The sequence below is a fragment of the Labrus mixtus genome, chromosome 22 (genome assembly GCF_963584025.1).
Source record: "Labrus mixtus chromosome 22, fLabMix1.1, whole genome shotgun sequence".
Taxonomy (NCBI): domain Eukaryota; kingdom Metazoa; phylum Chordata; class Actinopteri; order Labriformes; family Labridae; genus Labrus; species Labrus mixtus.
The window spans coordinates 12,725,432-12,739,206 of record NC_083633.1 but is presented as its reverse complement, the minus strand read 5'-3'; the positions used below and the strand labels follow the sequence as shown (position 1 = coordinate 12,739,206).

General features: G+C 41.2%; 1 protein-coding gene across 3 annotated transcripts in view; it reads left to right on the top strand.

The window, feature by feature from the left end:
* The window catches only part of tbc1d22a (TBC1 domain family, member 22a), a 44,820-nt gene extending 31,251 nt beyond the window's left edge, over nt 1-13,569 (top strand). For all 3 annotated transcript variants that reach the window (XM_061029380.1, XM_061029381.1, XM_061029379.1), the window contains 3 exons: nt 2,134-2,261; nt 5,601-5,696; nt 11,678-13,569. In XM_061029380.1, the coding sequence (XP_060885363.1) occupies nt 2,134-2,261; nt 5,601-5,696; nt 11,678-11,806 (353 nt within the window). In that variant the 3' untranslated portion in view covers nt 11,807-13,569. The remainder of the gene's footprint in view (nt 1-2,133; nt 2,262-5,600; nt 5,697-11,677) is intronic.
* The last annotated feature ends 206 nt before the right edge of the window (nt 13,570-13,775 follow it).

Genomic DNA, 13,775 nt, shown 5'->3' with positions numbered 1-13,775 from the left:
CATAAGTGCCCCGTCATTATCGTAGGGGCAGAGCCATTTTATAGCTCGCTTAGCTTGACATTGCCACATCTAATGAGATCAGAGATTTGTATCTTATGTTACAGGATTCTTTTTTCGCCTTCGATAGAGCATCTGGGTTTTTGTTTTTGAACAACGGCCTCTCATCATCTCTCCCAAAATGACCCATCAGTGCTTATCAGACGCAGGGTCAAACTCACTGTTGTGCAGTTTGATAAGAAGTTGTGTTCAGTCTTTGCTAGCTGCTAGATACAGACACCACTAAGACAAGTGCAATACTGATAGAATGCCTAAATTGTTGGAGAAAGTTTCATGAGAATTTGTTTGTTTTTAATGGTTTCAATAGTTTTGTTTCTAACAGGGGTTTCCAAACTTTTTAGCCTGTGACCCCCATTATCCCTAGAGGTGCTATTATATTCAAACACTGGTATTAGAACAACATACAGCAGCCTACAATTATTTATTGTAAGAAATGCTAAAAGCAGAACACATGCAATCAAAATCAATATAAATCAATCCTATAAGGTTCCCTGTGTGTGTTGGTCTCCACCAGAGCTGTCGCTTGTCTCTGATTCTGTCTGTGATTTTTATCAGGCTCTCAAGTGAAACATTTAAGTGAGTTGGGTCATTTGGATGACTTTGTAAAAACATATTGCTGATGAATATCACCAACAGAACAGCTTACAGGTCAAGAGGAAAAGAGAGGTGGGGCGGAAGAAACCGCTGCTGTTGCTAAGCGAGGCTGTGGGTTGCAGTGTGTGTGTGTGCATTTAATATTTTTTGTTCTTTCATTCTTTTGTGTTGAATCATTTTTGATGTATTCTTCCTTCCTTTAACATCCTCGTTCTTCTCCTACTGCAATGAATACTCCTGACAAATGGCTCTTCCTTCCCCCCAGCCCGCTCCTCCTCCTCCTCCTCCTCCTCTGTGTTTTGGAGATGTTGCTAATATTAGCCGCAGCAAGTTCATTAGTGTAATTTAACAGTGTCCAAAGTTGTTCATCTCTCCCCTGCTCTGTATGGTAGTTAGCTAAGATCTGTCACCATGATGCATTTGCCGTTAATGAGCTCGCCTTGTTTATGCTTTTACAGCAGCATGTGATAATTAAACAGCAGAGCGGAGTGTGAAACACTCACTTTGTGTTTCCTCTACACCGAGCTCGTGCTGCCGAGTCTGTGAATGATTGTTTAACATGCATGTGTGAGCATAAAGACAGATGTCATTCAAGTGTTCACTGTGTGTTGAGAATGATTATTTATGTGTTCTGATTTCTTAATTTAACATTTAATGAAGCTGTATAGTGTGTCTTTGTTTGTGTGTGCATGTGAGGTAAGTCAGCCCTGATTAGGAGCTCGTAATGTTTAAGAAGTGAAGTCTATAGTTCCTTTCTTACAGGCTTTTCTTATAGCTTCTCTGACAGCTTTTTAATTACAGCTCTATTATGAAGTGTGTGTGTGTTTGAGAGAGAGAGTGTCGTTGGTTTGATGACCATGAAAAAGGAAGTTGCTGAATACTGAGTGGTGCTTTGTTACGTAAAGATGCATAAAACAAACATTTATCAAGAGGAGAGAAGGAACAAAGGCACCCACACTCAGTCTTAAAGCCACATATGCATATTTGTTACTGCTGATCCAAGTTTACTTCCATTATTATCTCCCAACTGACGGCCCAGTGTGTGCATTCAACCACCAAAAGCAGCCCCAATCTTCACATCTGTCAGACCACCAACAAACAAACAAACGTCTTTTAATTCACCATTATTTTTTTTTTTACACTTTGAAAAGCAATCTCATGATCAGACTTTGAACACTTTCAATTTTAAATCAGATCCACTTATAAGGACTTACATTAGCATGGCACCGCATAACAGCCTGAAACAGCCAATGAGAGCAACTGACTGACATTCCTTGTAGCCAATAACATTCTCAAAACATGTGCTGCTTCTTTTCTCTGTTAACCTGTACATAGCAGTCCTAAAGAAAGTTGCTTCTCTACAATCTTCTAACAGTCTGTGCTTGTTTTATTATTTGTTAACCAGTTGAAAGTTCATTGAAGTATTAAAATGTATTCTTCTTTTTTTTTTTTTTTAAATATGGATTATTATTCTTTTGACAGAGACTGTGCATCGTCACATGCAGCAGTACGAGGTTGAGTACCTACAGTTCGCCTTCCGCTGGATGAACAACCTCCTGATGAGGGAGCTGCCGCTACGCTGCACAATCAGACTGTGGGACACCTACCAGGTAAAACACACACACACACACACACAGCAGGGCTAGTGTTTTTCATTTTCACATAGCACTCCTGAACATTTCTTGAACAAAAAAAAGTACAGGCAGACTGCCACTGAAATTTTCCTGTTATATATACGGTCTATTTCCAGTCTCAAACAAAGGCCAGGAATAAATGATTAAACAGTTTTGTTGCGTTGTCGTCACTTGACAGTAATCCAAGTACACCACCTTGTACCTGTAATTCATCCTCTAAATATTTGATGTTACAAAGTCATCTTGATCGTGGCCCCTGCTCTTTCAGACAATACACAAAAACACACATCCACCTTTTTTGTCACAGCCCCTTACCTCTAGTCATACCCTGAGAGGAATATTAGACTATTTATTTCCTGTTATGAAAAACTTTAGGGTTTTTTTTCACATTCCTTTTTAAAAAAAATTATTTTGGGGCTTTTTCTGCCTTTTATTGTGGAGATAGGAAAGTGGATAGATTCTGGAAATCAGGGAGAGAGAGAGTGGGGAGAACGTGCGGGGAAAAGCGCCACGGGTCGGATTCGAACCCGGGCCGCCCGCCTGGAGGACTAAAACAGCCTCAATACATGGGGCGCGCACACTAACCCCCTATATTGCCCCCCCCATAGTAATTACACTAATAGCCCTTACATGAATTTTATAAAGGACAGTCCACAACATGGGAGTGAAGATTTGGAGCTCTTTCATTTTTGGAATTTCCCTGTAATAGTTGAAGTGTACATGTGTCTGTACATGTGTCTGTCTGTGAGTATGTGCGTGTTTCAGGGGGGATTCTTACCTGAGTGTCTCCAGTGGGGTCTTCTCTCTGCAGAGTGGCCATCTGTTCAGTAGTCTGATCCAGCACAGGGCAGCTCTTCCTCTGTCTTCCTCTCTATGTCTGTCATCTGTTCGTCATCTCTTTCTACCTGCAGTCTCTTCTTTTCTTCTTCCTTTTCTGCCCTAAGTTTATCATTTCCTGTTTTAACTCTGTCTATTTTCAATTTTTATTTTCAATTTTCCCTTTAATTCTTTTTTACAATAAATATTAAGAGGTGAAAGAAGCACCAAAAAGACACTGAAGAATGATTTAGGGCAAAAACACACACCTCTCTTTACTCGTAGTCAGTCAGACAGACGGAGAGGCAGAAAGGGACCAAATTATCTCTGTTGCTTGGAGCATGAAATTAGCGCGTAGCTCAGTGTGGCAGCATTAGCATGGCTGTTAAAGGGATACGGTGACATTCTCATGCTGTGAAATATGACCCTTTTCCATATGGATGTTTGAATTTTCCAGGCAGGGAGCTTTTAAGCTTCCTAAGTGACCGTGTTTCAGACGAATCTTTTAGAACAGGATCAAATGTGTCAATTCCTGGCGTAAACAATTGGATATTTATTCTGAGACGGGTCAGAAAATGAGCAAAGATTTATTAGAAGAACACTGACTAAACATATTGTTAATGTGGCTCTTGTGTTTTGCTGTGAGGTTTTCATTTGCTGCCCACCGCTGATTCAGCTTCAATATGTTTTAACAAGTACAGGAATAGTGGGGCAGCAGCTCAGCCTGTAGGGACTTGGGATGGGAACCAGAGGGTCCCGATAGAGAGCCCTGGTGCAGACTTGAACGGCAGGAAGACATAAAGTATGGAGTTGGTCTGGTAGCTAGAGAGGTCACACTCTCCCGGGTACTGCCTTGAGCAGGGCACCGCGTCAACCGCTCTGACACGCTCCCTGTGTAGCAGTGTGTAGCAGCTCCACTCTGACATCTCTCCATTAATGCATGTCCACTCCACAGGTCCTGTTTGTGCGTGTGTGTGTGTTTTAAGCCTATGTGTGTGAGATGCATGTCTCTCAATAACAGGAATTAATAGAGAAAAAACATCCTTACTATTTAATGCTTTTTCTCTGCTACATTTCATTATCTTTATTTTACAATTTCACCGTGAAGACAACTTAGGAAGCTATCTTGAAATTTGAACTCATTTTTAAGGATGGGACTATCCAAACAGCTGACGCAGCACTTTAAAGACACGGTGACATTGAAATACTACTTCACACTCTCACTCTACATTTCCCTCTCCTCTTAGGTTTAACTTTACCCTCCTACCCTCTCCATCTTTCATGCATCCCCCTAGCTATTTACTCCTCTCCGTATGCCTCCTCACCCCACATCACACCTTTTCCTCACTTTGATCAGCGGCGGCTCTTATTAGTCAGCCTCCCTCATCCCTCACAAACATGACGATGGAGGGGAAGTAGAGAAAAGTTTGTCAATGTCACCTTGGTTCCCATGACAAACTTTGTCGTGCAATTCACTGGGATGAGGATGACTTCAGCTGAAGAAGCAGTGGATGGATGAAGCAGGTCGGGGAGGGGTGTCAGATTTGAGAAGTAGAGCCATGGGGGTCGTCAGGATACAGAAATCTCCTGCTCTAGAATTGATTTCATTCATATCATATCACATTCAGCCGTTACACCATGTTACCACACACACCCCACCTAAACGATGTCGGGACATTTTCAGAAGTGCCGGCATGTGTGAAGGGATTTAAGAGTGCAAGTGTATGTCTGTGTGTTTTTTTCCACTCGAGAACATTCGCTTAACAGGTAGCCCTGGACATTAAAAGAAGCAGAGCCGTGAGTGCATTTCTACAACACAATAACTAACATCACTTGTAAGATGAATCCCACCTTTATGGGGTCGTGTACTCTTGATTAACCAGCATTTAAAGGCCTGGTAATTATCCTCCCTGTGATAGGACTCCAGAGAAAATATGAAGAGACCAAAGAACATCTCATCCTTTTGTCTGCATCCCTCTTTAATTCCCCTGCTCACTGCCTAGTCATAAAAAAATGTGCTGGAATAAAAAAAAGTTGTGAGTGCCCCAGAAATGTAATTTCTGGATTGAGACAGAATTTTTTATCCTGCTTCTTTAAGAACACATTTTTGTGCAGCTTCTGACCACTCCTCTCCCTTTTTCTTGCTCATGAGAAATGAAGCTACACCATAATCCTGAAAACAATGGCTTCCCCTATCCAGGGTGACTCACCTTGAAGCATTTGATGCTGCGTATTCAGCCCTATTGCTTGTTATTATTTACTCGTTTGTGTCATTTCAATGAGCTTCAGTAATGTTTGGGGCCACGGCTTCTGAAAGGGCATCTGCGTGAGGGGGGTAAATGTTTGGCAGCTGAGATCAAATACAAGCAGACTTACCCATAACAGTATACCTCACCTTGAAGCTGCCGCCTCAACAATACAATATGACGTGTCTTTTTTTTTTTCGTATTTTTTTTTGGCAATGTCTTTGCTAAACATATTGTGTCTGTATCATTTTAGGCTGAACCAGAGGGCTTCTCCCATTTCCACCTCTACGTGTGTGCGGCCTTTCTGGTGAGGTGGAGGAAAGAAATTCTAGAGGAGAAGGATTTTCAGGTAATGTGCACGAGACATGGGGGGGGGGGGGGGTTATCTAAGTTTGTACAAAGACAACATCTAAAAGTCAACCAGTCAGTTGATGTAGAGCTCCCTATGACCTGCATCTCTTTCCATTACCCCCACTAATCATTACCTGTGAGGCTCAAGAATCATTGTGAGTGCATTAGCAGATGACAATAGAGAGCTGCCACAAGGTGACATTGGATGTCAGGTCTCCTGTGGACTTATTTACAGTAGCAAACGATTATAATTTTAACACATATATTAACCTTTTCTTATGCAGTTTTGTGTTGTACAGTTTTTCAATGATCTACTGTCTCTTCTGTTATGTCACACTTCTAATTCTGGTCTTTTATGGAATTTATTGACTTTTCTGTGTTATATTTTTCTGAAATTGAATGAGAAATGACTCACTACTTCAGAGGTCCTGAGCATTTGAGTTTCTTTGTAGTTTCACTAAACTGGATAGAGGGATAAAAACAATACTATTACAACTAATACAAGTGAGCCCCTCCCCCCCTCAGTTTTATCAATCAAAAGAAGTCCTCAAAGGTGATAGTAGGATAGGGTTATGGTTCTAAAGAACCTTTGCTTTATATGGAGGCCAGTTGATTAAAGCTGATTCACCCACTGAGTGAGACACTAGAGGCGGTTTGAAGATGAGACATCAACTGATCAACAGATCCAATGAGCCCCAGAGTTCAAACATGAGCCTGCCACTTTTCTTAAGGGCTTGTTGAGCAGCTCTTATCTCCACATGGTTTATCCAACAACCATCATGGCATCCCCTTTCTCTCATGTCTGTCTGTCTTTTCCTGTCTTTCTCTGACACTCTGCACCATTCCCACTCGCTGTTTTGCTTCTCAGTTGCATCATTTGTTGTGTTTGAGTGTTTCACTGTCCTGTTTTTTTGTTCTTTTATTTCATTGTGTATCTCTGTCAATTGTGTTTTCTTTTCCCTTCTTCCCCTTCCGCTTTTCTCACACTTGGCAGTTAATCATTGACATCCTGAGTCAAGGGTTTCTACAGATTGCAATGTGTGTCAGTCAGTTGGGCCACACCTTTTGTCCAAACTGAAGGCGCAAGGCTCACTGTGGCTCAGTTGGTGGAGTCTGTCGTCTCTCAACCAGAAGGTCGGGGGTTTGATCCCCAGCTCCTGCAGCCTCATGTCTGATGTGTCCTTGGGCAAGACACTTAACCCCAAATCCCTACCACTGCTCTGTCGCACCTTACCGTGTGCGTGTGCGTGTGCGTGTGCGTGTGCGTGTGTGTGTGTGTGTGTTTTTTCATCATTTGCCAATCCCACCCCTCATAGAAGTGTGAGCTTGATGAGGTTCATGTAGAATGTACAATGTGAGGAGTGTCAGTGTATGACAAACTGCTAGGACAGATACATGAGTGTAGTTCTGAGAGGGAACACAAATTATTAATTCATTGTGATAGTTTTAATTAAAAATGAAAGAGAAAAAAAAAAAATAATTCATGCATTTTTATCCAGAGAAGTTATGGTCAAAGTGAATCTACTCTCCTGGTTGTGGGATTGGATTTGTTAAGCTGCTAAATGAAAAGCAAGAGAGTGTGGCACTCCCCAAGCAATTTGCCTTCCTCCGTTCCACCTCAGGTAGCACACTACGGCTAACGGCAGGCCTGGAAGTAACACACCCACACACACACACACACACTTATTTACATGCACATTCAAAGCCACGCAGACATAGAAGGATCAAAAAGACATGCACACAAAAAAAAAATCCCTTCTGACACTGTAGAATTGTGTTAAAACATTTGTATTCAACTTTGTGTGCGTTCTGTCACATGCAGTACAGAAAGAGAATGGGAAGCTATTAGGTGCAGTAGGTATGTGCTAGCTGCTTTTGGTTAGCACAGCACAGTCAGCCATGTTTCCTGTTAGTCTGTGCTACTAGCACACACTACCAGGGTCTAGTGTTGTAGTACTCGAAATCGGTCTTGGTCTCGAGACCCCTTTTTCAAGGTCTCGGTCTCGCACTCCGGATTTTAAATCAAGACAGGTCAAGACCACCACTGATAGGCTATTCCTGGTGTAACAGTCTAAATGATTGACACTGCACACAGGATGATGATTTTTCATTGATATTTATGGTCTTGACTCAGTCTCGGAGCACTCCGGTCTCGGGTATGTCTTGGTTTTGGTTATTGTGGTCTTGACTTCAACACTACCAGAGTCATTGCAAAACATCCTCTCAAAAAACACAGACTCTAGACTCTTACATGTATGTTGAAGTGCTCGACTGTGAACCTTTATCTCTTACTTAAAATGTGTGAATGATCCAATCTGCATAAAGAAGAAGGTTTAAATGCTCCAAAGTGTTGTCACTCTGAATGCATATAAGTGAATGTTTGTCATTGGCACCAGTCTACCAAAAGCATTAAAAAGCTCAAACCCAGCATATTGGAAGAGAAAAAGGTGAATTGCCCCAGGATAGAACAACTGGAGTGGCTCTGTCAGCTCATAAGATAACTACATACCCCTCTGCTCAACCCAAAATAAACAACAATATCGACCCATTTGTAAGGAAAAAAAACAGGCCCCAGGAGAAGAAGAGTGAGAAATAGATTTTTTTTTTAAGTAAAAGACAAAGAAAGAGATTTATGCAATTGGTTGTTTCATGAGCTGAGGCATAAGCATTAAATTTTACATTCAAATTCACAGTTGCACAGTCAAAGCAAGAGCTGGGGAATTTTTGCTTTTATGTTTTTTTCACAGATTGAGAAGTAAGCGGTAAATTGATCAATTCAAGTTTTGTAAAGTGTTGTGGGTTTTTTTTTTTTAGTATGTTAGAGGTCGGTCCTTTGAATTCCAAAATGCCCATTAAACTTTACATTTGCCCATTTATTTCAGCAGGAATCAAATAGAAGAAGCGGAGTCTTTTGGAGAAAGTGTCAAGGGTCCCAGCATAACCAAAATAGAGTGTGCAGACTTGTCTCCAAAGATGATACCAACAATAAAACACCATGATCGTATGAGAAACAAAAACCCATTAGAGGACTTCCTTCATTGTAATCCTCTGCCAGAGTAAACACATTCAGATTTAAAACCAAAACGTTCATGTCTGTCTTCCTTTGCGACATATTAAACACTAGTCGTTTCACTGTCTAGTTTTCCTGACATTGACAAGAAGCTAGCAGTCAAACAATGCAAGCTTCCTGTTTTCTAGATCTGGTAAGAAGCCATGCCTAAACAGCAGACTGTGTGTCTGCTTTAACTGTGTAACATTACATGAAAATCAAGACTTTTACAACTGTAATAATCATCTGAACTTTTTTAACAGTCAACATTTTGAAAAGACAACTTGGCTGTGCCATCCCATGTCAGCTCTTAACTCTACATGCTACAGTGCCCCACTCCTACATCAGAACCCACTGTTTGCCAGAGTGCCCATTTTGTGTAATTATACAAACTACAGCAAGCTAATGGCCCTGACAGAGCAGTGCCTAGGCCCATTACACCTAAGGGTGCTGCAAAACACCATTACCACCACCGGGGAGCTTGAATGTTTGTGCACATGGGTGAGAGTCTATGTGTGCAACCTCACCTTTTTAAGTGCGCTCAGATGTGTTGGTGGCAGGAGGTCAAAGGCGGAAAGATTCATGTCAAAGAAACATAACAGTTACAAGTCTAGCAGTTGTAGCTACATGTGTGTGTTGGCGTGTTTTTTGCACCTGTCATCCCTCTCCCAGTAATATCTCCAGGGTTTTCACTGCTTGTTGCAACAAGCTGTAGTTGACACTTTAGAAAAGGTAGCAAGGCTACCTGCTGGACTTTGGCCTCTCATTGCACCCACCTCACTAAGCACCCTCTAATTCTGCCACCCTTCGGATCACTGAGTGTGTGTTTTAGCTGCCCTTTGTATGTATATAAAAGTCATTTAAGTAATATTTCTACAATATGTCGCTCTAATTTCATTGTTTGCTTTGACACTTCAAACGAATAGTACTCTTCAAATCATATGTCAATTAAAGAGATTTCATTTGATTCCAACAATGCTAATATCCTTTCTCCGAAAGTGTATTGGAGATATGCTTTCAAAAGTGAAGTGAAGAGTATTTAACTATTCACACAGCGAGCATATTTCACTTGACCGTGGCTTTGGCTCTTGGTGTAACCATTTTGTTATAGTACAGACTTTCTGAAGGAAAGCCCGAGCACAGACTCTGTAGAGCATCCATAGCCATTAACCACTTGAAACCTCGTCAAGTGTAGGAGATCGAGAGCTAATTGTCTTTTTTTATGTTCTGTACTGTAGTCAGAAATGGCAGATCAATGGTTTGGATTGCATTGCTCTATAAATTATTAGTCATGCCTGATGATAGGCCAATACACTGATGAACATACACAGCAAGGAAAGCTACAAAAACACCAACACGTTTCTTTTTTTTCCTTCAGTTAACTAAAATGTCATTTGTTAGTTTCTTCAAAACTACCCCTGAACATACAGTATGCTACGTACACACGTGTTGAATTTCTTCAATTCCACAGATCCTTAATGATTATCTTATGCGTACTCACTAGTTTCCACAGACACTTGTGTCCACTCAACGTGGAGCCTATCCACCTGTGTGAAGCCAAGTGAGTGTAGAATTCACCGACTGAAATCTATGCAATTAAACCATACTGAAGTCATTAACCCCGACAGAACTGAGAGCCAGCAGATGGTTAGCATGCAGAAATATGCTCTTAATGAAGCTCCTCAGTCATGGTGGGTTTGTACGTGCGGTGGAGCATGATGGAGTGCACTTGTGTTTCTGCTGTCTTTACATGTTCTTGGGTATGGTGTCTTAATTGTTTACCATAGAAAACAGCACCGACTATACATAACTTCCAGGGGTGCAAACTTGTCACCTTTCGGCGAAATTCGCCGTTTTGGATCCCAAATAGGTCATTTGTGTGATTAATTTAGATCTGCAATAAAAATATTTGGAGGGGGGGTCTACTGCAAACGTCGAGTCGTTTCATACTGATTGCTCAACACGGCACGAAGAAAGTACTTCCGGCCCCTGTAGCCAATCATTGCAACGTGGTCGGCACTGTTAGAAAACCTCGGCGGTGCACGCTGCGCCGACCGCGAGAAGCATGAAACCTGATTCAAAGAGTCACATTGTGCAGCACATGGCTAATTTACATAACGTTATTTTCCCGTGGAAAGACTCGCAGTCTGGCTAGCAAGCCAGCCTTTCTGTTCAACATGCTGTCTGATAATATTTACCGTTTGGTAGCCATAGGTAAAGATGTTGAGAGAAATGTGTGCTAGCTGAAGGTAACTTGATACAGCGTTCTGGTTCATTATTATCTCAGGCAACATTAAAGTGACAGCTGGTCAACACATGTATTAAGGTAGGCCAGAGGGAATATAAACTTAATGAAAATCAGCAGGAGCAAAACATCAGGTTAATATATTGATAATGTTACATAGAAAAGATGGGAAAATATTGTCATACTTGATGACTGTATTATGATGCTCTCTCAGACTCTGCTCTGAGAGCTACTTGCATACTGCATAGTGACTGCCCTTCACATCACCCCTTAGTAGAACATGGTAAGCCCTGTTCTGCAAATTCATCCCATTTATAAAAAGGGACTCAAGGTTGGGAGCATGTGTTTTTCATGTTTCACTGAAGCTTTATCAAAAAGTTAAAACAGAACATAGATCTAGACAAGCAATTGTGTTTTTCTTATTGTTTGCACTGCTTATTTAGTCGGTCTGAATGCTAAAATCGTCTGTAAATTCACACTTTAAAGCTGATTTTTTTTTTTTTTTTTTAAACTTCCCGGGGGAGCATGCCCCCGGACCCCTCTAGGTGGTTTGGATCCATGTCACCTTTTTCATCCCTGATCAGTTTGCACCCCTGAACTTCATGTATTGTCTGTCAAAAGGCCACTTTAAGACCTTTTTTTTGCCATTTCACTAAACAATTTCTCTTTCTTTTTCCCACAACAGGGTCTGATGATCCTCCTGCAGAACCTTCCAACAATGCACTGGGGAAACGAGGAAGTGAGCGTGCTGCTGGCTGAAGCCTACAGGTTGAAGTTCGCCTTCGCCGATGCGCCCAACCATTACAAGAGATGATCAGCGGAATCAGCTGCTGCTCCCACCTCCTTAATAGTCCACCTCTCCCGCCCTGCAGTCGCCTACTGAACTCGGAAGGACCCCGTTCCTTTCCTGGAAGGACCTCGTTTTTCTTAACCTCCCTATCCCCCTTATCGGCCATTTGGCCCTTTCAGCTACTAAGAGATTTAAATCAAAAACAATGACTGAGAGGACATGCGGTGTAGCATTCTAACATAACGATGTTGAGCCTTTCTTTTTTTTTTTTAAATTATTGTTCTCTGATCACCTCTGAAATTTGCACTCCTTCAGCTCAATACAGAGCCCTTGTATCACTGAATTCCACATGCTTTTGTTGGAGTTTGGTGAGCTTATACTTAAATGTTCTTTTCTGCTTTTTATCTTTAGTTCTATGCCTTCTTTTTTTTTACACAAGATGTTACCCTTTCTCAGTTTAAAAAAAAAAAGGCCATGAAAGACGGCAAAAAGGGTACTGTCTGGTTTAAATATCAGAGCCCTCTCCTCTCCCCTGCTTTTGTTTTCTCTCTTACCTTATGGGTTTCACCAAGGGGAAACTAGAACTCTTTAGAGAGAGATCATCAGTCTGTGACAGGAAGGATTGTCTGTCTTTTTCCCACAACCCCTACACACCAATTCAACCACCCCACTTATTCTGTCCTCCCACCCAGGCGGCTACATCACAGTGTTCAGGTGAAAGCTGTACTTATGGAAAAACAAGAAGCAGGAAGCCATTAGGAACTAGATATCTACTTATTACCACTCTCTAGCCTTAGATCTGCTTATGAAGGGCCAGTTCTTTTTTTTAAAGGAAGCCATGACTACCTCATAACACACATTAACAAACCAGTGAAAACTAAAAGTCCACTCAATAACCAACAAAGCACATATCACATATTTGCTGTTTGAATCAGAAATTGACACATCCCCTCTGGACAGTTTTTTTTCCCCTTCTTCTCTTTCTATCATGTGGACTCGAGTTCCATGTGTGCACAAAGCCAACACGCACTACAATGACAGACAACTTTCTAATATGTTGGGTAGAAGGTGGAAAGAGCTTTTGACACTTTGCTATGAATAGGATTCTGGAGTCCTCTCTTTCAAAGTGAAGGCCTTCACTGCTGTTCATTTATTGCCTTTTTTTAAACATAAGAAGCAGCAGGTACACGGGGGGGGGGGGTTTGTTGCCTCTCTCATAATCTCGCATCATTAAAAAGAAATCGCACATTGTTGATCTACGTCCTGCTAATTGTATCATGTGTATCCTGACTACAAAATTAACAAAAAAAACTTGTATGAAAGTGGGCAATTAAAATGAGTCTGTATCCAGCTCACCACTTGATCCATTGTGAATCATTAGAGGTACTCACTCATTTACATTTTCTAGTTTTTAATCACTTTGTGCTCCATTGCCGTATTATTCAGGACTGACCTGTTTAACACTGCTAATGGGATCTTTGGATTAATCCCATCTTTGGTACATACATTGTTCTTTTACATGGAAAGTCTTAATATAAGGCATGACATTTAACAATGCTGCTATGTCTCCTGTCACCAGAACCAATCACTGTCAGCCTCGTCCATGAAGATGGTGTGTGGGTGTGTGAAGGAGAGAGGGAGTGGGTCGTGTTTCAGTGCTTTTTTTTTTTTTTCCTGAGCTGTCGGCCTTTGATCAGGCATTGGGATTTTTTTTCCTCATATCAGAATATGCACCAGTGTCTCAGACTCCTAATCTCCCATTCTCTCTGACAAGGAACACAATATATTCTCTCTCTCTCTCTCTTTCTTTCTTTGGGATATATGCTTTCACTCGTCATTTTAAAGATGTCTTGTTTCCTTTTCTAGTTTTATTTTTTTATGCTGTTTACATTACACATCTATTAAGTTGTGCCTGACTCTAAAGACATAATGCAACATCTCGGTTATGTTTTTGACTTCAAATGAACTTTAAAGGGTTTATATTTTTTCTTAC